This window comes from Dipodomys ordii, unplaced genomic scaffold (assembly GCF_000151885.1).
Source record: "Dipodomys ordii isolate 6190 unplaced genomic scaffold, Dord_2.0 Scaffold8, whole genome shotgun sequence".
Taxonomy (NCBI): domain Eukaryota; kingdom Metazoa; phylum Chordata; class Mammalia; order Rodentia; family Heteromyidae; genus Dipodomys; species Dipodomys ordii.
The window spans coordinates 6638082-6663537 of NW_012267224.1; the positions used below are offsets into that span (position 1 = coordinate 6638082).

A 25456-nucleotide genomic window follows, 5' to 3' on the forward strand; every position below is an offset into this window, starting at 1 on the left:
CTTCTCAAATTCATGTGCTGAAATCTGAACTGTGAAGTTGATAGAATTGGGAATATGGGTTTTGGGCAAGTGATTAGGGCCCTCATCAGTGAGATTAATGGCCCTATCTAGAGGAATTAGAAAGATTGTCTCTCAGCTTTATACCATGTGAAGATACAAGAGAAACCAACCATCTTTGAATCATAGAAGGAGCCCACTGCAGACTCAGTCTACTGGTGTCATGACGGTGTCTTTTCCAGCCTCATCCTTGTTTAAGCCATGGAATCAATAATATCTCTTTATAGCAACCTGAGCTAAGACAAACACGCTGGCAGTGTGGCAGTGTAGTGGATGGCCTGGGTTGGTGATATTAGAACCAAACATTGAGCTAGCATGGAAACTGAGAGTAGAAGGTGAGACTGGGGCCATGGGTTTGAGAGTGTTGGTAGCCTAGAACAGAGGTCAAGAGCATTTCCTGGGATGACCGTTAAAGTGGCACTGTTACTTCCTACCTGGGTGTTCTCAGGTAACAAGATTCCTCACCAAATTTCAGTTTTCACATATGTAGAATTGAGATCGTATGGGAATCCATTTCATTCTATCACTTTGAATATTGACATAGGACATCTTACAATATTGTACACTAAGGTTCTCTCAGCAAAATACTTATAGCTAACATGAAGACAGTTATATGCTAGAGACGTGTGAAAACAGAAAGAGAATGTTCTACCAATTACATTTGCTTTGTTTATGTATAGTTATATATGTCTACTTCTATTTCATTGATCCTCTTTAGGCAAGGTCACTTTTTCCTGATTGTACATCCTAAGGCAAATGTAATTTTCTTGAAATGAAGCTCCGACCAAGAAAGCACAAAAATTGTTTTAGAATTTTAAACTTATACATGAATGAAAATGATTCTCCAATATTTGCAATTTTGTTTTAGTTCTTCTGAGGTCCTGTTGCTGTACAATGTAATGAACTTGAAGACAGAATGTTCCAGAATATGACAAAGCATCAAAGGATTATCATGTCACTGAATTTGATGTCAGCCCTTTTTCCTTCTCACTATGTAATACATATACAAAGGACTTAGAATCTAGGTAATTCTCAAAACCAGTGTTAAAAAGTTAATATATCTTCTTCTTAAATATGGCCATACCTTCTTAATACTTATACTTAACCATGTGCACAGAGGATTTTGTTAAGTTTAAAACAAGTGTTTAAAATTTTGTATTAACTTCCTTCGTTTTAAGCAATACATAGCTGAGAGTCATGTCACTCCTGACAGTCTGTTTGATTCCAATTGTCCTTCCTTATGAAGAATGCCTTGACTCCCAAATCTAAACTCTTGGTTTCATTGATAGATACTAGAGTTAGTTATGGCAAAGGTGTGGTGAAGGCAAAGTTGACACATGCTTAGCAGATGTCCCACAAATGACTGGGTGTTCATATTTAAAACATAGAGAAATTTGTTATCCTTGCTTAAAGATGAAAGCTTTAAGTTCCCTGTGAAATCCATGATACAAATTCTGAGAGAAAAATTAATCTCTAGAGACTAGCAAAACTGCTTTCTTTACTGTCAGATGACAATATTAATGGCCCTTTATAACATCCGGTATGCTTTAACCTCAGCCAGTGTTAATTTTTTTTTCTGTCAGTCCTGGGCTTGAACTCAGGGTCTGGGCACTGTCCCTGAGCCTCTTTGTGCTCAAGGCTAGCACTCTACCACTTGAGCCACAGTGGCACTTCCAGTTTTTGAGAAGTTAATTGGAGATAAGAGTCTCATAGGGACTTTTTGCCTGGGTTGGCTTCAAACTGCCATCCTCAAATCTCAGCCTCCTGTATAGTTAGGATTACTGGCGTGAGTCACTGGTGTCCAGCTCTTACATGCATTATACATACACACAAATATGTATATGTGTGTATATATATAATACATACATACATTCACTAAAGCAGCTTGTAACGTACTTACCCTTTTCATCTCACCCATCCCTTCCAACTTACCCCTTCCCTCACTGTTCTTAATTTTGTAGGCTATATACTGCATTTGTTACTCTATTCTTTCTCCTCTTCATTCATCTGCCCTCAACTTGACTCCATCCCAACTCCTTTCAAGTACCCATTTCATGGTGTTTATTTTGTTAACCTATGATTTTGCTTGTCTAAGGAAATGCATTGTTCTCCTCTAAATCTACAGCATTTCAATTAATACATTTATATATACTTGCATACCATTGTATTACCTCAGTTAGTTCTACTATCATTAGTAATCCTAAGTAGGAATGACTGAAGTATGTTTCAAGCTGGTCCAAATACTTCCATTCTCATTTCCCTTTTTCTGCGCTGTTAGAGGGATATTTACAAAGCACCAATCTGACTTTGTAGCATTTCCCTTGGTGACCTCACTCAGTCTGTCATATGTAGAGAATACAATCTTCATACTTCTCTGGCCAGTATTTATTAGGTAAAACTTGACCCTGAACTATGGATATATATAGATTTCTCTACATATATTTGCATATATCTATACATGTATACATATATTTATATATCAATATCTATATATTTATTTATATATCTCTCTATATTTATTTCCCTCTATATATTTCTCTGTGTGTGTATACTATATCCATTCCATAATTCTCCTTGACAGTTTAAGAGTGTCCTAACTCCTCCCAAGCAAGACAAGGCTCTTTAGTTTCCTCTTCAATAGTCTCCTTTACTCGTTCCCATCAGAATATCTCATCTGTTCACTTGATGCCTTAGCTTAAAAGGATCAGATTCATATTTTTAGAGGAACTGCAGTGTGAACTTTCTAAATGACATCCTCAAGAATCAGGGTAACTCTGGGCAGTCTGACAGTGGGTACTCTGGGTTTGTGTTCTTTACCTCTATGTTACACAGACCCCTTTGCATGTTCCCTGAAAGTTCCTATAGCACCTGTGTGACAAATATTGACTGCTTATCTAGGGCCAGTTTTTTAGATCAAAGAAGCATAAATTCAGGCTCTATTTAGTTATCTTATAAAAGTTGGTTCTTCTGGCCCCCAAATTTTAAATTAATTCTCTCTTGTTTGAGATCTATAATTCCAACTTATCTACTAGTTAACTATAGAACATTAGGAAGCTTCTAAGCTTCTTGAAATGAAGATTCTTACACTAAAAAAATGTCATGCATATAGTAGATAGCCCAACCACTCCAGCAATAGAAAAATCTAGAAAGAACATTTACAACTAGATAACTCAAGATACAATCCCTTTGCTTCTTCAGGGCAAGAATTATATCTATTTGCTTACCATTAACTTCCCAAATACCTTTTTTGCAGTTATACTTTCTGAAAAAGCACAACAAAATATGAAAAATGACAGTTGGATAGTGTCTGATTTAGTATATGATATGGACAAAATCCTTTAGTGTTTTAGAGGTAATTTGTTTTAACAAAAGAATCCAGAATTGAGAAGCAGAAGGTAGAAATCTTGTAGCAATATAACCCAGAAATTTGTGACTCAAATTTGTGACTCAGATGTGTGGAGAGGGTGTGGTTATGTCATCTCAAAGGTATCTTAGGAGATCTCGGAATGCATAATTTAACAGGAACAAACCCTGGGTGTTTTGACTTGTTCTATGGTTTTGTTTGTCTTTGTTTACACCTTACTTCTCTCAGTCACTTGACCAGTTCGGTGAGGTGGATAATATTCTCTCCATCCACAAATATTGAGGTTCAGCGAGGTTTCCTGGGGAAAAATGAGTATGATGTGTTCCAGCTGAGATTGGAAACCAGGATTACGTGTGTGGAGATTATAATCCACCTTGCACTGGACCAAACGCCCCTTCTGAGTCTCTAGTAGTAGTGATGCAGATCACATGCTAGGGGCACAGGTTCTGCAGGTGATGGCCACACTTCCTCTGCACCAAGCGCTTACAACGCCAGCAGAGATGCTATGCTCCATGGAAGAAAACACTAATCAATTAGAAAGAAGAAAGATAGTAATTAGCTGCACGTTCCTATTCGGTTTTCAATAAATATAATCTGTCCAATAATTGAGTAGCACTTAACTAATGATCACACAACGTGTGTTTGGTAATAGGCTTGCCTTCCATTAGTGAACTAACATGAGATTTTATGTGTAGTTCTAAAAAAAATAAGTAAGCATTATTAGCATTTGCTTCAGTGCACAGATTACATGGTTCCTTGATTCTGCTACTGACAAGCAGTAAATTGCTCAGTTGTGTATGGCTACTTAAAACATATTTAATCTATTGCTAGTTCCATGGAGAATATTACTTCCTACCCCCATCTCCCCAACCACTGTGGACAATGTGCATGGACTCAGAGACCTAACATAAAAACACAATCTGTGAAAATAAATCATAAAGGATTAATCATATTCTTTGTTGACATTTATTTATTTGCAAATAATGTTTGTTTGGTTGATTTTTCTTCTTAAAGAGTTTTCTGTTAGACTACATTTATGGCAAGAAGACCTAACTTGGATTTTAGTTGCAAAATTATGCTATCTACTTATTTGGGAAAGGCACTAAATTACTACTTGGGTTAAATTTTCATTCATTCTTTTCTCTGTGTCGTTCAACAAATATTGCTGCTGTTCTCTATGAAACAAAGCAGGGCATAATTTAAAAAAACTTGGATGGTTAAACAAATGTAATTGGTTGGATTTGAAGTGATAGATGCAGGAATTATACCGAGAGAAAAATCAAAAAGTCAAGAAATTTGCCATTTGCAAATTTATATGAAGTTCAAATATAGGACAATCTTAATTGCTGAGAATTTATATATATATATATATATATATATACATATATATATATATATATGCACACACACACATATATATAAAACATTAGGGCAAATAACTTGTTCCAAGTCTACTATTTATTCATCTTCCTTTTGGTCTTGAATATGACACAAGGCAGATGCAAACTGCCCTGTAGTTAAAAGAAAGCAGGATGATGTGTTGGGATGAACTTATGTCACTGAATGACAATCCGAGGGAGGAGAACTTTGCCTTCAGTCTGGACTGCACTGTGACTTGGGAGGAAGATAAAATGTGACTTTTACTGGTTAGAGTGAATAGGCAGTGTCTGAGTGTTTTGAAATGCTCCTATGATTTTTGTATCATGTAAGGATTGTCTTTTTATAAGTTGTTTTAAAGTTTTCCACACATCTCTGTGTTACATTATCACAGCTCATTCCTTCTGATTCTCAAACATCATTGTGAAGGAATATTTGGAGAAAGACTTTGTTAGTTTCCCAAGGAATTCAGGAGACAGAATAAAAACACTCATGATACAGCGAACTATTTCCAAATTCACCCGTGGGTAAATTTCAATAGGGTTGAAAATGAATGTGCACTTTCTGCTTTTTGAGGGGGTTGCTGTTATATAAAATGTGAATCAAAGTGTGAGCGAGAGTGAGGCTAAGACACTTGAAGCAGAAAGTTCTAGACAGTAATGCAATTCAGAGTAGCAGCATAACAATGGTGCTAATGATGATAATGATAATAGTAATAATAATAATAACAGTACCCACATTTTGAGTGTCATCATGACACTGGGTCTTTGCTTCATACTCATTATCTTTGCAAAGCATCTGTAAGATGCAAATCTTCCAATTTTGAAGATGAGAAAAATGAAGTCCCAAGAGGTGAGGTATTTTACCCAAAGTTAGACAAAAGGAAAATTTAACTACACAAATAATTTTGCTCCAAAATATGAACACTTTTGTGCAGGAATAGTTAACCTGGCTGGTGTGACTTTGCTGTCCATAAAAAGATTTACTTCCATAGATCGACGTTAGTTAATTTTTGAGAACTTAGACTCTGGAAGAGTATCTAACATTCTCTGATAAGAACAGCTCACTGTATATAACTTATGCATAGACCACCTTTTATGTTAAACACCCAACTGGCTCCTTGAGTGTCTGAAACTGAGGTACATGCTAAGCAAAGGATAAATTTTATGCTCTAAAACATTTCAAGATTTTTTTCATGATCACTCATGGCAAGGAGAATGAAGCATATTTTGTTGACTCCATTAATAAAAGATGCCTGGAAGCATGCACTAGGTTTCTTCCAAATATTACCCTATGCAGATTCTCTATTCACTTTGTAGATTTGCTTTGTACTCCTTGTTGCAAAAGTCCTATGAATGAGACTGTATACTAAATCCCATTTATCTTCTAAAATGTGACATCTAGGCTAATCCTGGAAACTTTGACATAGCTTTCTTTCATGCCACATTCTCATTTGAAGGAAGCAGAGGTTTTATTCCCTTTCTGAGCATATAGGACTATATTTTTTTGCTTAGTCTTCCTTGAAATCAGATGGCACCAAATGGCTGATTGATTGGTGACCACTGGAATGGCATAGGAGGATATCTGCCCTGCTGGGTAAACCGACCAGATGCCTGTCTAGTCTTCCTCACTTTTTCATTTCTTTCCATCTCATATGACAAACTGCAAATGATGCAGTGATGGAGGCTGATACTACAGGAACACTGTAAGAATTGAACTGCTTGGAGGAAGAGTGTGCCCCAAATTCTGTTTGAATGGAGTCTTCACTCTGTCACCAATGAAACTCATGGGATTAGGATAGAACACATAAGCCCATTTTTGTTGTCAGAACACGCTGAAGCTCTGGTACTTAGTGTTGGAGCAGAGAGACTTCTCTGAGGTGTAAAGTGATGTGATATATAATAACATTATAGATATGAATAAAAGTAGCAGTTATAATGATAAAGAATATAACCTCTATCAAGGTGGGATGAGAAATATATTATAGGTAAGACAACCCAGAAACATCTAACTCATGCAAACTATTCCTAGGATTCTTAGGAAAACAGATTGCAGGATGACATCACAGAGGCTTCATTTTGAACAGCATTACTTGTGTCCTTGAAAGAAGTAGAAAAAGAAAAAAAGTGGTCTAAGATCGATCCATGACACTCAAAATTCTCTTTTCCTATGTGGATATTCTTTTGTATTAACTTGAAAATGTTCAAGGGGCTGGGAAGGTGGCTCAGTGGTAGAGTGCTTGCCTTGCATGCATGAGGCCCTGGGTTCGATTCCTCAGCACCACATAAGCAAAAAGAAAAAAACCAGAAGTGGCGCTGTGGCTCAAGTGGTAGAGCGCTAGCCTTGAGCTGAAGAGCTGAGGGACAGCACCCAGGCCCAGAGTTCAGGCCCACGACCGGACCCCAAAAAAAAAAAAAAGAAAAAGAAAATGTTCAAATAGGCTAAGCCACTTGGCCAAGTTAGTGAATGGTAGATGGAAGGTTTAAATCAGAAAAGTATTTGTGTATTCATGACTGTCAGAAGGCAAACCACATGACCTGGTCAGACCTATGGACAATTTTCTCTCCTCTGCTCCTTGGAAGTCTCACAGAGACTCTGGTGCAGTCTGTTTTTACACATTGCTTGGAAAGTATGTGAGTAAGACTTTGCACTTAAGGAAGATCTTTCATCTGAGTCATTGGAGAGCTGAACAAAAAACCCATTATTATCTACCCTCCTTCATACGGGAAGGGCTGATCCTAACCTCTAATGTGCTGACAGGGAGACAGAACTTGTACAGGTGAAGTGATTTTGTGAAAGTCACACAATCAGTCTGTGATGACCTTTTCCAAAAAACACCCCTGAAAAATCATGACAAATAAAGCAATTGTCTCATATGATTGGCATTGCCTTCTACCATTAACACTGTTTTTCTCTGTCCTCACTACTACATCATACTTTACAATGTTCTCCCTCATCACCATAAGTGGGATGCATTTGTCAAAAATGTAGATCCCTGTAATTTCAACCACAATTCTCTTCATCTATTTTTTAAGGTCTTAGTGTAGAAGTTCCCAAATGCTTTGAATGGGGCTGAAAAGGCTCATCAAGAAACTCTCGTCTCCTGCTGCCTCCTTTGGCTACATCAAAACTCTTGCAATAATCAAGGTTAAAAAAAGAATTTGTGAAATCCACAGGAAGATGCCTGGATTCAAGCCAAAACACCGAAGATGGAGACAAACTGTGTTAGAGATGTGACTCCAGCAATTGACAAGGACTTTGTTAGGCAGAGACTGCTGGCTGTTTACAAGCCCAACAAGAATGACTCTAACTATGACTGGTATCTCTAAGAAGTCCTCACTTTGAGTGTTGAGGTATGCAAAGATGATGGGTGAGAACAAAAAATAAAATACCTAGGAATTAACTAATCCTTAGCAGAAAGAACAGTGCTAGAGGAATAACAATACCAGGCTTCAAACTCTACTACACGGCCATAGTAATCAAAACAGCTTGGTTCTGGCACAAAAACAGACCTGAGAACCAATGGAATAGAACTAAAAACCCATAAATTAACCTGCAGGCCTATAGTCACCTACTCTTCAATAAGGGAGCAAAAAAATAGAATGGAAGAAAGACAGCCTCTTCAGTAAATGATGATGGAAAAAATGGTTAAACACCTGTAGAAAACTAAAGCTAGATCCTTATATATCATCCTTCACCAGAATCAATTCCAAATGGATGAAAGACCTCAAAGTCAAAGTGGACACCCTGAAAACATTACAGGAAAGAATAGGAGAAACTCTAGGGTTCCTTGGCACAGGCCAACATTTTCTTAATAAAGACCCAGAAATACAACAAATCAAAGAAATGGGAAACACATGGAAATGCATGAAATTGCAGAGTTTCTGACATAGTTAGCAAGATCAATAGAAAGCCCATGGATTGGGAGAAGATCTTTACTAGCTATACAATAGACAATGGCCTCATATCTAAAATATACTTAGAACTCAAAAATTAAATCCTCTAAAAACAAATCCTCAAAGAAACAACTGCCCCATTGATAAATGGACTAAGGAATTAGAGTGAAACTTCTCTAAAGAGGAAATAAGAATGGCCAATAGACACATGAAGAAATGCTCAATTACTCTGGCCATAAAAGAAATGCAAATCAAAACAACATTGAGATTCCACCTCACCCCAGTTAGTGTGACTATAATCAAGAAATCTAATAACAACAGATGCTGGAGGGGATGTGGCCAAAAGGGAATCCTACTTCATTGTTGGTGGGAGTGTAAACTTGTTCAACCACTTTGGAAAGTAGTATGGAGGTTCCTCAAAAGACTCCACATAGAGCTCCCCTATGACCCAGCAGTCCCACTATTGGCATTTACCCAAATGATCACAAACAAGGCCATACTAAAGCTACCAGCACACCTATGTTTATCTCAACATTATTCACCATAGCTAAGATATGGAACCAACCCAGATGCCCCTCAGTAGATGAATGGATCCAAAATGTGAGATTATATATATATATATATATATATATATATATATATATATATATATGAATTCTATGCTTGCATCAGAAAGAATGACACCACCCCATTTGCTGGGAAATGGAAAGACTTGGAAAAAAATCATTAAGTGAAGTAAGACAGTCCCAACAACAGGGGATATACCATAGGAAGAAGAACACACAAAAGAAACAAACAAAAAAAGAAATCACATAGTACATTTAAAACAGTAACAATAAAGAGAGACCTCTTATGTCCAGATCTTGGGGTCCATTTCACTTGGTATCATCATATATGGACATGTGTACAGAGCTTTTGAGCTTTTCAGCTCATCTGATAAGATTAGCCATTATGTATACTAATTATTGCAAATAAGGAAAACCATGGGACAGCACTGTTCTTTCTGATAAGGATTAATTTTGCTATTCTGAGTCTTTTGTCGTTCCATATGAACAATATGGATTGCTTCTATTTCACTGAAGAATGAGGTTGGGATATTGATAGGTATCACAATGAATTTGTAGATATTCCCTGTTGTCACTGTACTTGATTTTCATACCCTGCATCTTGGATATACACTTGTCTAATCTGGGAAGGGGAAGGGGAATAACAAAACGCTGAAACAAGGACACAGGATGACCCACTGCAACAATGATACCCACAGGACTGTAAATTGGAAAGGAACTTTACAACTTTGGCTGGGGGTGGGGTGGGTGCAGAGGAGTGGGGGAGGTGGAGGAGGGAAGGGATAGTGGGACAACAACAAGGGAAGGGGTAACTATGATCTACAAGTAATGCACTCATTGCCTTACTCACGTCACTGTGACCCCTCTGAACAGCATCTTTATGATAAAATTTTCAAAAAGGTGATGGATGGGATGATAGGTCCATGGTTATTTTATCTTTTATATAAGATTGTGCCTTCACATTTAGAAGTGAGCAACCATGTTAGAAGAATATTTGTGAAATGGTTCCATGGCTAGGGACTGCCAGCAACTGTTAGGAGCTGAATTATCTCTGTTTGATAAGCAGCAATGAACTGGAATCTCAAGTGTACCATCATCAAAGTGTCAGAGTCTGCCAACAACCACATGAGCTTGGAAGATGACCAGGCATCCAGAAAGAAATGCAGAACAACCAACAACCTGATTGTATCATTGTGAGAAACCTGGAAACCCACTTCTATCATTTTCAGCTTCCTGGTCTTCCACACTGTATACATTTTTAAGCCACTAAGTAAGTGCATGATAATCAAATATCTTCCATTTTCACTGAAAATGATATTTAACAACATTTTGTAAGAAAAAGGATGCCTTAATAGATTTCAATATAATGAATGCTTTTTGTAATCTCTTACTACTGAAAGACGTGAAAGATAAGATTGCTAGGAAAAATCTCTGAAGGAAAAGAAACAGGCATCCTAAGTATAGAAGTCTACCTACTTGAATATGCTACTCATCCTATGCTTTCAAAAATGGGAATCATTATTAAAAAATAGGAAACAGCAGGGACCTTATCTTATTAAAAGTTAATTTTTCTGCATAACATTCATAATTGCCTAGTGCTTTAAAGGGGCAAAAAGCTAGATTATTCATCAGAGAAGGATGATAGATAGATAGATAGATAGATAGATAGATAGATAGATAGATAGATAGATAGACGATAGATGTTGACCAAGGTTGGTTTTTCTCCAATGTAGCTTTCTGTTCATTGTTTATTATAATACATTTTTAATTTAGAAATTCATAAACTTGAAAATGAAGACTCCTGATTAGCCTAGACTGAACTCAATGAAAATCATCCAATATGAGATCTGTTATTTCCACTATTTCCACTCAGTCTTGGTCCATAACTAAGTCACCCAAGACCTCATGAGGTTCCAATGCCACCCAGTCTAGTCAGGGGTGTTTGACATTTTAGGGTTCATCATAATTATATCAACTCATTTTGTGAGAGAAACATCCTTTCAGATTCTTATATTTAGTTCTGTGGGTCTCAGTCTTGGCTGCACATCATAATTACTCAAAAAGCTTTATAAATCCTGATGCTCAGGCTTTTTCCCAGAGCAATTACATCAGAATCATCAAGCATGGTACCCAACTATTTGTAATGTTTAAAGCTCCCCAGATGATTGCAACGTGCAGTGAAATTTGAAACTGCTGATCTGTAGATAATATTTTTGATCATCCTGTATTCTTTCTAGTACATAATTACGCCGTCCAATACCCAAGATACCTCCTGGGAGCTATGGAGGACAATGATGACTGTCCCACATTTTTGATGAAGCATACAACTTCACTTGGGGCCGTGCTCTGTAAAATTTCCCCCTTTTCATTGAACTTCATGTTCTTTTTTTTTGTATAGAGACAAAGGCACAAAGCCTATGGGGCACTGAGTCAGAAGAGCTGTCCAAAGAAAGAAGATATGGAACCCAGTGTGACTGACACCCAAGGCTGTGATGCCCAGTGTGCCAGGGATAGTTAAGGGGTGGTCCCTGGGCCAGCAGCAGCAGCAGCACCTTGGAACTTAAATGTACATTCTAAGCTCAAGTAAGAGATTCAGAGACACAGTAGCTATGGAGAAACATCAGGCTTCATGATTCTCCACCACTACCTTGTCTCTAGATAAGCTCTCCAATGTTGGAAACTTAGCTCAATGTGCAACAAGAGCAACAGCAACCTGTAGGTGATACAAGGAATAAGATGGATGAGGGGAGGTGAAATCTGCTGTCACCCTTCTTCCCTTTCTCCCCTTTCCTATCTGTATTATGACGTATTGAAGATCAGAAGGAATTAGTCAATGGGCAACTCTGGTGAGTTTTATTTGCATGTGTCTAGAAAGTTGGGTTGCTTATGATTCTTTTAATCACAATACAAAGAGTTTGACATGGCTTCTTTAAGAATGAGTATATCAGCTGTTTCTATGGAAATAGTACTTTGCTTTCCAGTGTTCTAAAAAATTGGCCTTCACAACCAAGAGCAGTTGGTTTGATGGAAGCCATCTTAGTAAAACATGAATGTGGATGACCTGCTTTGGTGTGTCACTGCTGTGTTTTAGGGCACGTTTGTTAGTGCTGCATGTCTGACTAGGGTAACTTAAAAATCAAAAGGTCATTGTAATTTGACATTTATTACCAATTTTTGTGCAAGTTAAATTCTTTGTTTTTAAGAAGTATGTAAAATGTGCTTTAGACACATTCAGGTCTGATGGAAATTTATCTCAGGGAGTGTTATTGTATGGGGGAGAAAAATAGAATTGGAAGAGAGAATAGGAATATATAGAAAGAAGAAGACTGGGATATATCTGAAAGTACCAGAGACAAGCCTTAGTTGCAATAACTAGTATATGTCTGAGTCAAGCAGAAAAGGTCAGATAAGTTGATATTAGGGAATGAACCCCAAGATAAGTATTCAAATGTTTTTTTTTCTTTCATGCAATGGTTTCTAACATATTTACAAGATGATTTCTATGTTGCTTTGTATGTCCCTCCCCCAGGATATAACCCCTGCTTTCACTGTATTTGATGTTGGTATAATTTTGTGGAAGGGAAGGGAAAAAACAGATAGTTTAACTAGGGATACAGGTGGACCCTTTGCAACAATGGGATGTACAAATCGTTATGTCAAAAAACGAACTTTACAACTTTGGTGGAGGGGGGAGGTTTGGGTGAGGAGGGGGGACTATGGGAAGGGATGGGAAGGGGAAACAAAGAGGAGGCAACAATGCTTGATAAGAAATGTACTCGTTATCTTGCCCATGTAATTGCAACTCCTCTGTACTGTATTCTCACAATAAAAAAATAAATAGCAAAAAAAAAAGAATTAAATGAAAGAAAGAGATAAGGAGAGTTAAGAAATACAGATAGGGTCAAAGAAGGAAAGGTACAAAAAGGAAGAGGACAGAATGTATAGACAAGGGAAAATAAAATCAAACAATGAATGAAGACTTTGGAGCCTGGTAATTTATTGTAAAGTATCACTTGAATTAGACATGCTACAGAGATGCTACCTCCAAAGGTTAATGATGGCAGTAATCATGATTCCAATTTATAACCAACAGGATGAAATACAGCAAGATCTCAGACAGAGAGACCCACAGTGACAGCAGAGGAATAATAACATAACCACAGGGAGGAACACAGGGATGTTGGAGGTTAAAGTGTAAGAAAGACAAACAACCCTGCTTATGACGTGATCACTGAACTGAAAAGAAGCAGTTAGATGCGCCTCAAATTTTGATGTGAATACTTGCAAATGGTTATTCTGTGACTGGGCCTCTCCTGCCATCTACTTTAGCTAATGTTGGTCTCTTTTTATTTATTTTCTCTTCCCATCATTGCTGCTAAATATTGTCCTTCTGCCAGTGGTCAGTGTACCTATTCCTTTCTGAGGTCGGTAACCTACAATGGAAGAGACAATACTCAATCTCCAAACAAGTTATCAAAGCCTTTTCCTCTTTATGTATTGCTCTTGTTAGGATATGAGGCAACCTTCCCCCCAAGACTCCTGTGTTGAAGGCCTGAGTTCCAGCAAATGACACCAATGAAACATGGTTGGATTGGAAAGTGATCACTTCATCAATGGGCAATCCATTGATAAGCTCATGTCTAATGGACTATTAGAGGGCCGGGCTGGGTTGGAGGAAGTATGTGACTAGCATTATGCCTTGAAAGACAGCATCCTTTCCCTGGCCTCTCTGTGTCCAGTATTGTATAAGGTGAAAATCTTTGCTCAACCATAGTCCTCTGCTATGATGTGCTGCTTCATTCAAAGCCCAGAAGCAATAGTGCCACGTTCTGAAACCTCAAAAACTGGGAAACCAAAAAAATCTTTTCTCCTTCAAGCTGTTCTTCCCAGGTATTTTTTCCAGTGGTAGAGAAAGCTAACTAATACATGCAAATATTATAGATCAATATATCAATTTATATAATATATAATCATCTTGGTCAGTCCGTATCAAGATTCTTTTATTCCTTGATGGAACTGGGGTTTGAATTTAGGGGCTTGCATTTCTTAGGTAGGTGTTCTACCACTTGAACCATGCCAGGTTTCTTCAAGATTCCTTTTAAGGAGTTCCAGTGCTCAAGTATGTGATGAGCTACCATCTCCACTGTAATTTACCCTGTCCTAGTGAGCCGACACAGAGCCTGAGCATCTGCCTGAAGTTGGAGAATGATATGAGGAAGCTATTTTACATAACAGGGGAAAAAGTTTAAAAGATCCACAGCAGCAAGAAGCTGAAGACAAGACACAGGATGAAGACAGATGACATGCAGTTAGGGAGATAATGGAAGACTGTGTATAATGTGAACCATGAAGGCCTAGAAAATATTCTGACAAAACAGGTGGTATGGCAAGTTCTCCAGATAAACCTTTGTTATAGAGATCAAAGATGATTCAAAGCTTCCATCAGGTACGTACTAACCAAGGCTAGACAAAGGCAGCAGTTGAGGGGCAGACTTGCAGAAGGTTTTGGACACGATGCATTTTGGTATGACATGGCATTTGGGGTGAATTTTGGGAAGGGTCAAAGCAATGCAGTTTGGATTTCCAGAATCATCTGTCAATACCAATTTTGTTTACATACACACACACATATATACACACTATACATAACCATATATATGGTTCCTATGCAATTTGATACAAAAATATTTGAAATTGTTTTGATTTTTTTAAACAGAGTCTTTCAGTATTCCTGCCTCTCCTTCCCAAGTTCAGGGATGACAAGGGATAAGCTACCTTGCCTGGCAACATTTAATACCTTTAAGTAAAGGTTATCTTCAGATAGATTCATAATAAGAATTCATAGTAGGACTTTCATAGTAAGACTTCAGATCATAAGCTCTTTGATCTGGATCTTCGCCAGTGTTTGAAAACTGTATCTAGCTGTATATAAAGCATATACCTGTTATTCAGAAAACATAGGTGGTTAATAAATTGTTGAGACCCCTTCTTTGACTCCCATTCCCATGTATGCACAGGCTCTCAATTCTCTTGAACACCATCCATCTAGGAAAGAGGCCACGTGCATACTGAGACAAGGAGAACCAGACTCTGTGACTATCTACAAATCTCTGTGATTTCCACCTTTGGCAGCGTGGTCCTCTACTAACAATAAAGAGTATAACAAAATGTATCCAGTGCTAGAAATGGAGTTGTTCGATGAAGCATCAACTGATAGTTGAGAAATGAAGAGATATTTGAAATGATGTCATTACAGCTGAGGAAGACAATATTGTTAACTTAAACCAAGTCAACCTTTCTTTGTAAGCACCCATCTTGGTGCCATGGCAACTTCCCTGGACTAGTATCTCACATCTAAGCGAATCAAACTCTCCGTGGAAAATGACTTTTCACCTCAGGAAGGATCTGTGAACAATGCAAGAAGGGTAAAGCTCTTGCGAGATAATGTGCTTCCCTCTATCCCAGTCATTTCTCCATGCTCCTCTGAGAACGGGGTGAAAGGGAGATCAACATAGAGAATGCTCACGTTCTTAAATCCTCTGTAAAGAATCTGCAGCTCCTTCTTGGTGAATTTGCTCTGGGCTTCCAGCAGCTCCAGGGCCTCAGGCCGATGCCTGACTGTGGCCATCTCCAGTTCATCTTCCACACTATCTGTGGAGGAAAATCAGAAAGACTCTTTAGGCCGGCTGATGCTAACCACCTCTCATAATAAGCAATCCAAGAAAATGAGACAAAATGGTTGCTTGTTAGATATCTGAAATTCATGCCCAGAGGAAGGGTCCTATACTACCAATAATCACCTTTCCACTTCTCAGTGTTAGGCTGAGACACCTCTCTATGAATGATTATGTTTTTGCACATTTTGGTTATCATATACAACTGAAGTTTTAATATTCACATTCATTTATGGTTATATTTTAACAGTTTGCAAAGTAAAATAAATCCAGCATTCCAATCTGAAAGTTGCACACCGACACCAAGAACTAGTTATCTAATTGGAATTGTTTTTAAACAGTCAGCATCTTCATCTTTTTTTTTTTAAATTGTGCAACTATGAGAATCCTATCTGCTCTTTCCCGTGGGGCTTTGAACAACCTGTTCAGATCAGGGGTTGACCAGGATGAAGTGGGCAGCTTTCCTGTCACTCTTCCAGCAGCTCAGGTTTGTGGATGCACACCCTATTGGCACTGGGGTCAATTGTGTAGCTCACAGAGTTTGTAATTATAGACAGGAGTATCACTCTGAAGTGGACCCATACTCTACAATTTCTCAGATTCTGTGCAAAAAGACTTCTGTGCTAACCTGTTGGAGAACTTCTGTAAACTTTGGGGATGAAATATTGGGATATATTGTTTTTGAGAAGATGTGTCACAAATGATTTGGTTAAACTTTGCTATTCCTAATTAGCCACCAAATTATTTGTCCACACAACCTTTTTGACCCCCAAACCACATTGATATTATCTTTACAGTTGCCTTACAGCCTGATAAATGTAAGGATCTAGATGTGGTGTCTCAATCACAGCACCCTTCCGTACATCTTTGGGTGAAATAGATTCCTAAATAAATACTCCCTATTGTAATGCAGTCCCTACTTCATAGAAAGAATTCATATGGACCTATGGCATTTCCCCATTAAATTCCTTCACCTTGACCACAAATGCCAGACTCAGAGCAGTAAGGCTAAGGAGAAGAGTCACCTCTCAGCTTCTCTATCCCAGGACCTGCAATTCCAATTCTGTGTCAATGGGTCAGTGAGAAATGCAGTCATTTCTCTGACCATTGTACCATTTTTGACACCCACAATGCTGCATTTTGCAGATATGTGTATGCGCTTACTCTCTACCTCATTAAGGCCATCAAGGGGTCAAACTTCTCCCTAAACAGGAAGTAGAATTCTAGTCAAAGCAACTCTAACCAAGGCATATCCAACCCACTAAGCTCAAGGACATTATAGAAGACCAACAACGATGAAACAAACACATGGAATGGTTGTATATGTCTAACCATTAACAGAAGTCAAGAGCAAATATGTAGTCATTAATTTTCATACTCTAATAGTTTTTTTGGAAACAGTGACATAGAAAAGCTTCAGAATATGAATGGATGGCTACAAATACTAGAAAATATTATAAAAGAGAGGGAAGCCATTAATACATTTAGAATTGATAAGGGTAAAGCTAATGAGAATATGAGTCGGATGTTTACCTCAAGTGCTAGAAAGAGCTCAAAGTTCCCAGAAAAGACACTGGAACATTAACATTGGTTTCAGGCTGTGCATTATAGGAAAATATCAAATAAGCAGAAATAGGACTGTGTCAATTTTCTCTTTCATTCATTTGAACAAATAGAACTATTGTACTCAATGACCTTGAAGGAAAGTGTTACTATGATTGCTATTGAGCCAATGACTTGACCTGAGGTGTATTATTGTACTTTTCCTGATAGAAGAGAAGAGGCATACAGGAGATCTGATGAACATAGGTAATAACAAATAGAAAGTTTCTACTTGATACCCTGTAGTTACAAATTATTTGGTGAATAAAAGAATGAATGTATAAAAGAAAAAAGAAATGATATTGTTGTTCAAGTTTTCACTCCTCTAGAGTCTCTCAAACCTCTGTTTCTTTGAGACATATTTTTCAACTTAGGTTTGTGAGCTGATAGTGGGCCTTAAATGTCTTCAGTTAGAATCGCTGGTCTCTGTTCATTTCTCCTGGAAGCAGAGTATAAGCAAAAGGAGAGGAGATTTTAATCAGATTTTCTTGCAGCCTTTCAATCACAGCGTGACCCTGTCTAGCCCTCCTGACTCCTCCACTAGTGAGAAACAAAACAGCACATTAACCTCTCAGCCTCTCCACCCTGCTGTCTGAGCCACACTACTAACTGTGTCTTCTTGAATTGTCACAGACTTGTAGATTCTACACAGAGAGAAAAAGCCCAAGGCTAGAGGGTCAGTAGAACTGAATTAAGTGTGTGTGTGTGTGTGTGTGTGTGTGTGTGTGTGTGTGTGATTGGATGATGGTCACATGAAATATTCAAAAGGAGCCACACTCCAAGAGTCTGCCTTTGGGCTCTCATGTTTTCCTGGCTGACTGCTACCTTTCTTCTTAATGACTTTTACCTGCCAAAGGGCTGTTCCTATTTTTAGGAGGCTGACAGGCTCTAAAAACATACCTGAAATCATTATCAAATGCCAGGAGATGAGAAGCTGCAAAAGCAACACCACAGGATGTAATCAGCTCTGGTTCCTGGAGGAGAATTCTGTGGGAAGTGCAGCATGACTCTACACAAGACCCAGAGTCACCTTGTGCCTCAGCCACCACCGAGAGCACATAATTGTGAGCCCTTCTGCATGGAGCCTCACCTGTATTGAGTCCTTCCTAGGCCAGGATGCAGATGAGGCACCTGTTGAACTTTGTCTTCACAATAACCTCCACAATGAGTGTGTGTGTGTGTGTGTGTGTGTGTGTGTGTGTGTGTGTGCAGATTGTTAATAAAAACACTACCTTGCAGGGAATTTTGCTCTCCACCTAGGAGAGTATTATTTTAATACTAATAAATTCCGTGAGATACTTTGTTTCTCTTATTTTTTACAAGGAATAAATAGAGTAGGTTAAATAAGCTAAGCAAGGTGAGGTCTGAGCTGGAACTTGACCTCTGGCTTTGTGACACTAATGATCATTGGTTTCAGGAATATGTAACTTAAATTATACAACATTTGTACATGTGCATACATATACATATATGATGGGTATATGTATATATGAGTATCTGTCCATTCATATTTTTGTAAATAACACACACATATGGTATTAGGTTTGAATTCAAGACCTCTCACACTTTCTAGGACAGTGCACTCCATACCTCAGCCCCTTTTGCTTTTTTTATTTTTTGGGTAGGGTCTCCTGCTTTTTCCATAAGGCTGGCTTAGGACTTTGATCCTCCTATCTATAACTGCCTTCCATGTATCTGGGAACACACAAGTATACGACAAAGCCCAGATTATTAACTGAAATCAGGTCAAGTTAACTTTTGGCCCAGGTTGGCCTCAAACTCTGATCATTCTAATTTTAGCCTCTTGAGGAACTGGGATTCCAGGAGTAATACACTCTTTTAAGAAATGAGAGTTGTTATATGTTTAGATTCAAAATCCTAGGGGATAAATGGCCACTTAACTTCCAGTTCCTCCATTTCTCTCTGTCAAGTAACCTTAAGGTTCATCAAAGGCATGATCAGCTCAATAGATAACTTCACAGCCGAAGAATATAAGTATTTGCAGGGCAGATTGAATCTCACAGCTCGCAATGTCACAGAGGGCTTTTATATTTCCACATTATATCAGGAGAACTATAGATCCAGGGTGGCTGAGTAGTTTATCTGGTACAAAAGCTGAAAGCAGATCTCTGGCCTCCTGAAGAACTCCAGGCTTTGCCAGAGCATGGTGTGAATTCAATGTTAAATTTGCATTCCAAGACAAGGCCAATACAAATAGCATTTTAATTCATGTGGCTTCTAATAGATTTGATTTTAATCAGACAATGAATTACCAAACCCAGATATCCTTGAACTTCGTAGTAGTCTCTTCTTGTTCTTTGTTCTTCAAATTTAAGTCTCTCAGAGCTCAGGTTGTCCTATGTCTGAGTCAACAGCCCCCTTAGGTCATGACACAATTGGGCTAGAAATTGGGATTCAAATCTCCAGGGAACCACAGAATGAGACTTTTTAAAAATAGGCATTATTCTCCTCTTTCCTCACAACTCCCCCTAAAATACAGTAAAAACTTATTGCAGCCTAACTCATAATTATGCAAATTTGACTCTATCTAAGGTCAAACCATACTCCTCCAGATATAACTACAGAAGATTTTGCTTTATAATACTAAGTGTGGGTACTGACTTCTAAATCCACGAATGTGTAAGCAGGAATTGAAATTCAGAATACCAAACAACTTTATAGAGGAAGTCAGTTTAGAACGCAAACCAGCCATACAGTGTAAGTCCCTTTCTGGGATGCTATAGCCTTTTTTCTAGCAACCTGGCCCAGAAGCATCTAATTAGACATACTAATGGTACTCAATCAAAAGTTGTCAAATAAATGAGTCACTATTTGGAGCATTCCAATGACAGCATATATATGCACAGGATTTCTGATTTCTAACTAAAACATGACTGTTCTTTAAAAATGTGTTTATTCTTCATTCTGAAACAACATCAACAACAAAAATCAAGCTGGGCATAAGCTAGCCTCAGGCTTGTAATCCTAGCTACTCAGGAGGCTGAGATCTGAGGATTGTAGTTCAAAGCCAGCCCAGGCAGAAAAGTGCATGAGACTCTTATCTGCAATTAGCCACCAGAAAACTGGAAATGGCATTGTGGCTCAAAGTGGTAGAGCACTAGCTTTCAGCCAAAGAGCTCAAGGGCAGAGCCCAGACCCTGAGTTCAAACCCATGACCAATTAAAAACAAACATAAATACTATAACTTTAACCCTTTATCTGAGCTGAAGTTGATTTGGTTTTCCAAGGCCTCAGCCTCCGTGGCTTGTGTTGCTTGATCTCATTTATAGTAATAACCCTCTGAGTGTTTGCTCCTCATGGTTACCTCTGATTGAATCAGCCCAGCAATGGCATGGCAATATCATCATGATTTGGTTGATTACTTTCAAAAGATACATTGTACATTATCAAACACAAGAAGGTTGGTCCAATGGGAGGTATTGAAGGGGATTTTACTCGAGATTTTTGACCATCATGTTGGAAACAACCCCAGAATAAGGTGATGTCTACTTTTGTCTCATGTTTAAACAAGACAAGACAAAGCTTCTCCCCTAACTCCCCACCCAGGCCTAATTTTTTTTAAACAAAGCTATCCTGCTATCGGTTATTGGCTATCGGCTATCGACTTCCTTATTAAGGCCTACACTCAGCCTCTCAAAGAAGTTAGCCTGATAACCAGGAATTAGTATCATGAGATGAAGAATTTGTTCAAGTCTGTACAACTTCAAAACCGATGAGGAAAATGGATCTGTCACTAACTTCCTGTGTTTCTTTCTGCTATTCTACCATTTGACTTCTGTGGACAGGAACTTCAAACCTGGGTTAGGCTCTGTAAATATCTCTTTAAACCTTGGCAACCTTATTCATCTCAAGAAGATGAAGACCAGGGTACCTCCTTGACTCTTCTTGTCCTCATAACCCTTCACCCAACCACCCACAAGGAGCTATATTCAGCAGCTACAGAGTGTATGAAAATTAATTCCACGCTGCTCACGGGCTGCCCACAAAGAGAGAGGAGAAAGCAATGAATCCATCTAAAACACCATGGGAGTCCAAGCCCTTCCTTGACTACTCTGAGCAATTGGAACCCCTATTTTTCTTACTCTAAAAAGTGTCCCTTTAACTCTGACCCTGAGTGTATTTTAGGACCAAAAGAAAAAAAAAGAAACCTTCATAATTAGTACTTTCTACTATTTTATATTCATACATCACATTGAAAATGGATGTACTGTGAAAATGGCCAATTATTTTGAACATCTTCTGTTCAAGGTGCTTGTTGGCAATGACACTGTAATTCCCACTCTCGGGGAAGCTGAATTGCTTTGCAATTTCGTGATTGAATTCAATCACTTGCAAGATATAACAACCCAGCAGTAAACCACGGGAGATATTTCTTACAGCATGTATGAATGGATTATCTCTAGCTTATTTATAAACATAAACAACTCTTCAACAAGCCTACAGTTTTATAAGTAATCACTTGATTGGAAGACTTATTGTCAGTATTAAACATATTATTGCTCTAAGTCTGAATGAGTCTCTAAAATATTTTCCTTAGGTGACAGGGTCTTAATTGATTGTTTGGGAAATGAAGGAAGTAAGTGTTATATTCCAGACATTCCCAACACAGAGAAAAAAAATCTAAATATAGCACTTCTCCGGAGGGGAGGAAAATGGGAAAAGGAACGTGATTGAAATCACCCATAAATAGGGACCCAAAATGACTGATAGTCTAATTAGGCAAGGCAAAAGGCTGAGAGCAATTATGGTCAAAGAGAAAAATTTTCAAAAGTAGTGAAACAGAAAAAGAGATACAGAAAGATAGCCTAGGTTAATTCACTAAATTCAAAATGCTTTTAACAAAGAACTTCTCTTGAGCTTTAATAGACTTTCTCTTCTTTGTCCTAAGAATCCAATAAGATCTAGCCACATTTTATATATTTTTTTTGTTATGTGTAAGTACTTCACACTCATTAACTCAGAAAATCTTCTACACTATGTTCTTGATACACACTTATACTACACAGAGAGATGAAGTGACTTGCCCACCATCTCAGTGTGTCAGCGTAGGCTATAAACTCTGAGAAGTCTGTTCCCAGGATTCATGTGATTAACTATTTGATTACTCGGCCACCTTTGAAAAAGGAGGCCACAGGATGTCCCAATTACGTAGAAATCTCATACACCCAAATAAGAATATGAAAATTAGTAACAAAGAGCTCTAGGCAGAAAATAGAGCTATTCTGGAAATGTAACTGGCCTTGACACTTGACACAAACTCTTTCACTTGTATTTTTCTAATTAGATACAGAGTTCTGGGTGGAATGAGGTAATGTATGAAAGACATAGAAATAGCAAGTTATAATGTTAGAAATTGAATCTTACAATTCTAACCCTAATTTCTATAAATTACATCTGATTTTCTGTAAACCAAGGAAGCCCATGAGATTGAGGATGTGGGAAAGTACACCTGGGAAATTCATATTGATAAAGTAAGCAATGACCGATTTTTGATTCTTCATCTTCAGTAGAAGGTTTTCTTCCTCTTACTTTATTTCAGATAGTAACAGGAAAGTGATGTATTTTTGTTTGTTTATTTAAAGTCGTTCATTTAAACAGAACAGCTGGGCTGGGAAGGTGGCTCAGTGGTAGAGCGCTTGTCTTGCATGCCTGAGGCCCTGGGTTCGATTTCTCAGCACCACATAAGCAAAAAAGAAAAAAAAAACAATGACTTAAACAGAACAGCTGTAGAATAAATAAAAATATAGAAATTGTATTCCTGCAAAATATAGCGACATAAGATGTCACTGTATTGTGTTAGAAAGTAGATAATGTATTTAGTTAGAAAGTAGATACTCTGGTAATCTTATTTCCTAGTGACTTTAGGAATGTACTAGGAATCCACTAGTTTTGGAGCTCAGGGAAGTGAGGTAGTTATAAATTCTTTGTAATATGCTTCAGGTACGTTTTGGGAGTATGCCAGTGATGATAAACAAAGCACCAATGTTTAAAACACAATGTTAGGAAAGTTTGGTAGTATCTGAGTTGTGATATGGTCCTTCTGTGGTTCAGCTAGTTTCTGGCTTCAGAAACAGACTGTGTCATACAAGTAACAGTTGTATATATATATTGTGCCTAGGAAAATTGATGAAACTTGTTTCCTCATATTTCTACCAACATAAAATAACCATAAATTATTGCCCAATATTACAGAACTGGATGACTGACCAAATTAAATGATGGAATACCTGGAAGTATATATCTGATTAATAATTTGTTATTATCTGTGGTAGTATATTATTAATACTAATATTGGTGTTACTCATTACACAATGAGTTCACCAGTGCCCAATAGTGCTAATACAGAAAAAACATTCAGTTATTTCAAATTTCTATTTTTCCCTGGGGTCATTTCCCAATTCTGGCCCTGGACAATGCATTTAACTTTTCCAAGCTTCAACTTAAAAATGTATAAACTGTTGATAACAGTTTTAGCAATTTCATAAATGAATTACTGACAGATATAAATCTAGTGGTGAAAGCACTTGTGATTATTAATAACTAGTATATATCATTAACTGAGAATATTCTAGGATCTTCTGGATTGAGTTTGATTAACCCTGCTTCTAAGTCTTATTAGCCTGTAGACGAAGTGCTTATAGTGCTTATAATAATAGGACCCATGATATTATTTTATCTGAAGTTTTAAATGGAATAATGCCCACAAAACATTTAAAATAGTTCCTGGGAAGGATGCTATGAAAGAACAACTAATAGAAATTTATTGTAGCTTCTATGCCATGTTCTTCTTTAGACTGTGAGGTCATTATGGGCTGGATTCATGTACACATGGATCTAAGAATAAAGAATCTGTGTGTAGTTCAGTCCTGCTTGCATGCTTGGCATCCAAGCCTGACATGTAGCAGGCTTAGATAAAGGATCTATCTGATGTAATGGTTTGGGCCTGACTTTCACCTCTGCTGCTTAGTTGCTGTGAAGTTTAAGATAAACCACTTCAGACCACCCACCTTCCTTCTCTCATCTGTAAAATGGTGACAACAATAAGACTTGAGTGAGCAATAAGTGGACAGAACAAGAAGAATTATATATTAAAAATTTGTGGAAGTGGGGCTGTGGCTCAAGTGGTAGAGTGCTTGCCTTGAGGTGAAGAGCTGAGGGACAGCTCCCAGGCCCAGAGTTCAAGCCCCACGAACGAAAAAATAAATTGTGAAGAGGACATGGTACATTTTAAGAATCCACATGTGCTGTCATTGTGTAGTCATTTTGACATCAATGTTTCTAATATTTGCTCATCTACAGCATTATTTATTTTTACACTTTTATTGAGGTAAATTAACATGATAACTTTACCCATAGGAAAATCCACTAGAGAATTTATTTACTTCTAAACAGATTCACAGAACACTGTAGTATACTACAGAATTGTCCTGTTATCAAAGGTCTCAGAAGAAGAAAAAGTTTTGATGAAGAGGATAGGCCTTTTTTGTGTGTGTGTGTCAGTTCATATGTAGAAATTGTTTTCCTTTTCCTTTTGTTTTATGAAGCTTGCAAGCAAAGTTGAGTAGAGTTGCTGAAAAGGAAAGCTGCCAATCACATTTGTTGCTTAGATCCCCTGGCAGGAAGGCAATTTGAAAGAAAGAAGGCTAAACTTTAACTGAACTCTAAGCAGATAACATAGCTGTAGGTATATTTTATACACCTATTGGGGTGGAAAATTGAGTCTGTGTGATCTGCTAGGTTCTCATTTCTTTATCTAAAGAAACACACCATAAATCATTGACTAGACTTCTACTTAGCCTGAATATTATTTCTTAGGTCAAGGCAAATGAAAACTAGAATGTACAACTACAATTAGTTATGTAGGTGACCAAGCATGAAAATGTTAATAAAGTAAGCTCC

At 37.8% G+C, this 25456-nt stretch overlaps 1 protein-coding gene across 4 annotated transcripts in view; it reads right to left on the bottom strand.

Annotated features, from left to right (window-relative positions):
• Kcnip4 (Kv channel interacting protein 4) overlaps positions 1 to 25456 on the bottom strand; it is an 885761-nt gene that overhangs the window by 59874 nt on the left and 800431 nt on the right. For all 4 annotated transcript variants that reach the window (XM_013009185.1, XM_013009187.1, XM_013009184.1 and 1 more), the window contains one exon: positions 15787 to 15911. In XM_013009185.1, coding sequence (XP_012864639.1) covers positions 15787 to 15911 — 125 coding nt within the window. The remainder of the gene's footprint in view (positions 1 to 15786; positions 15912 to 25456) is intronic.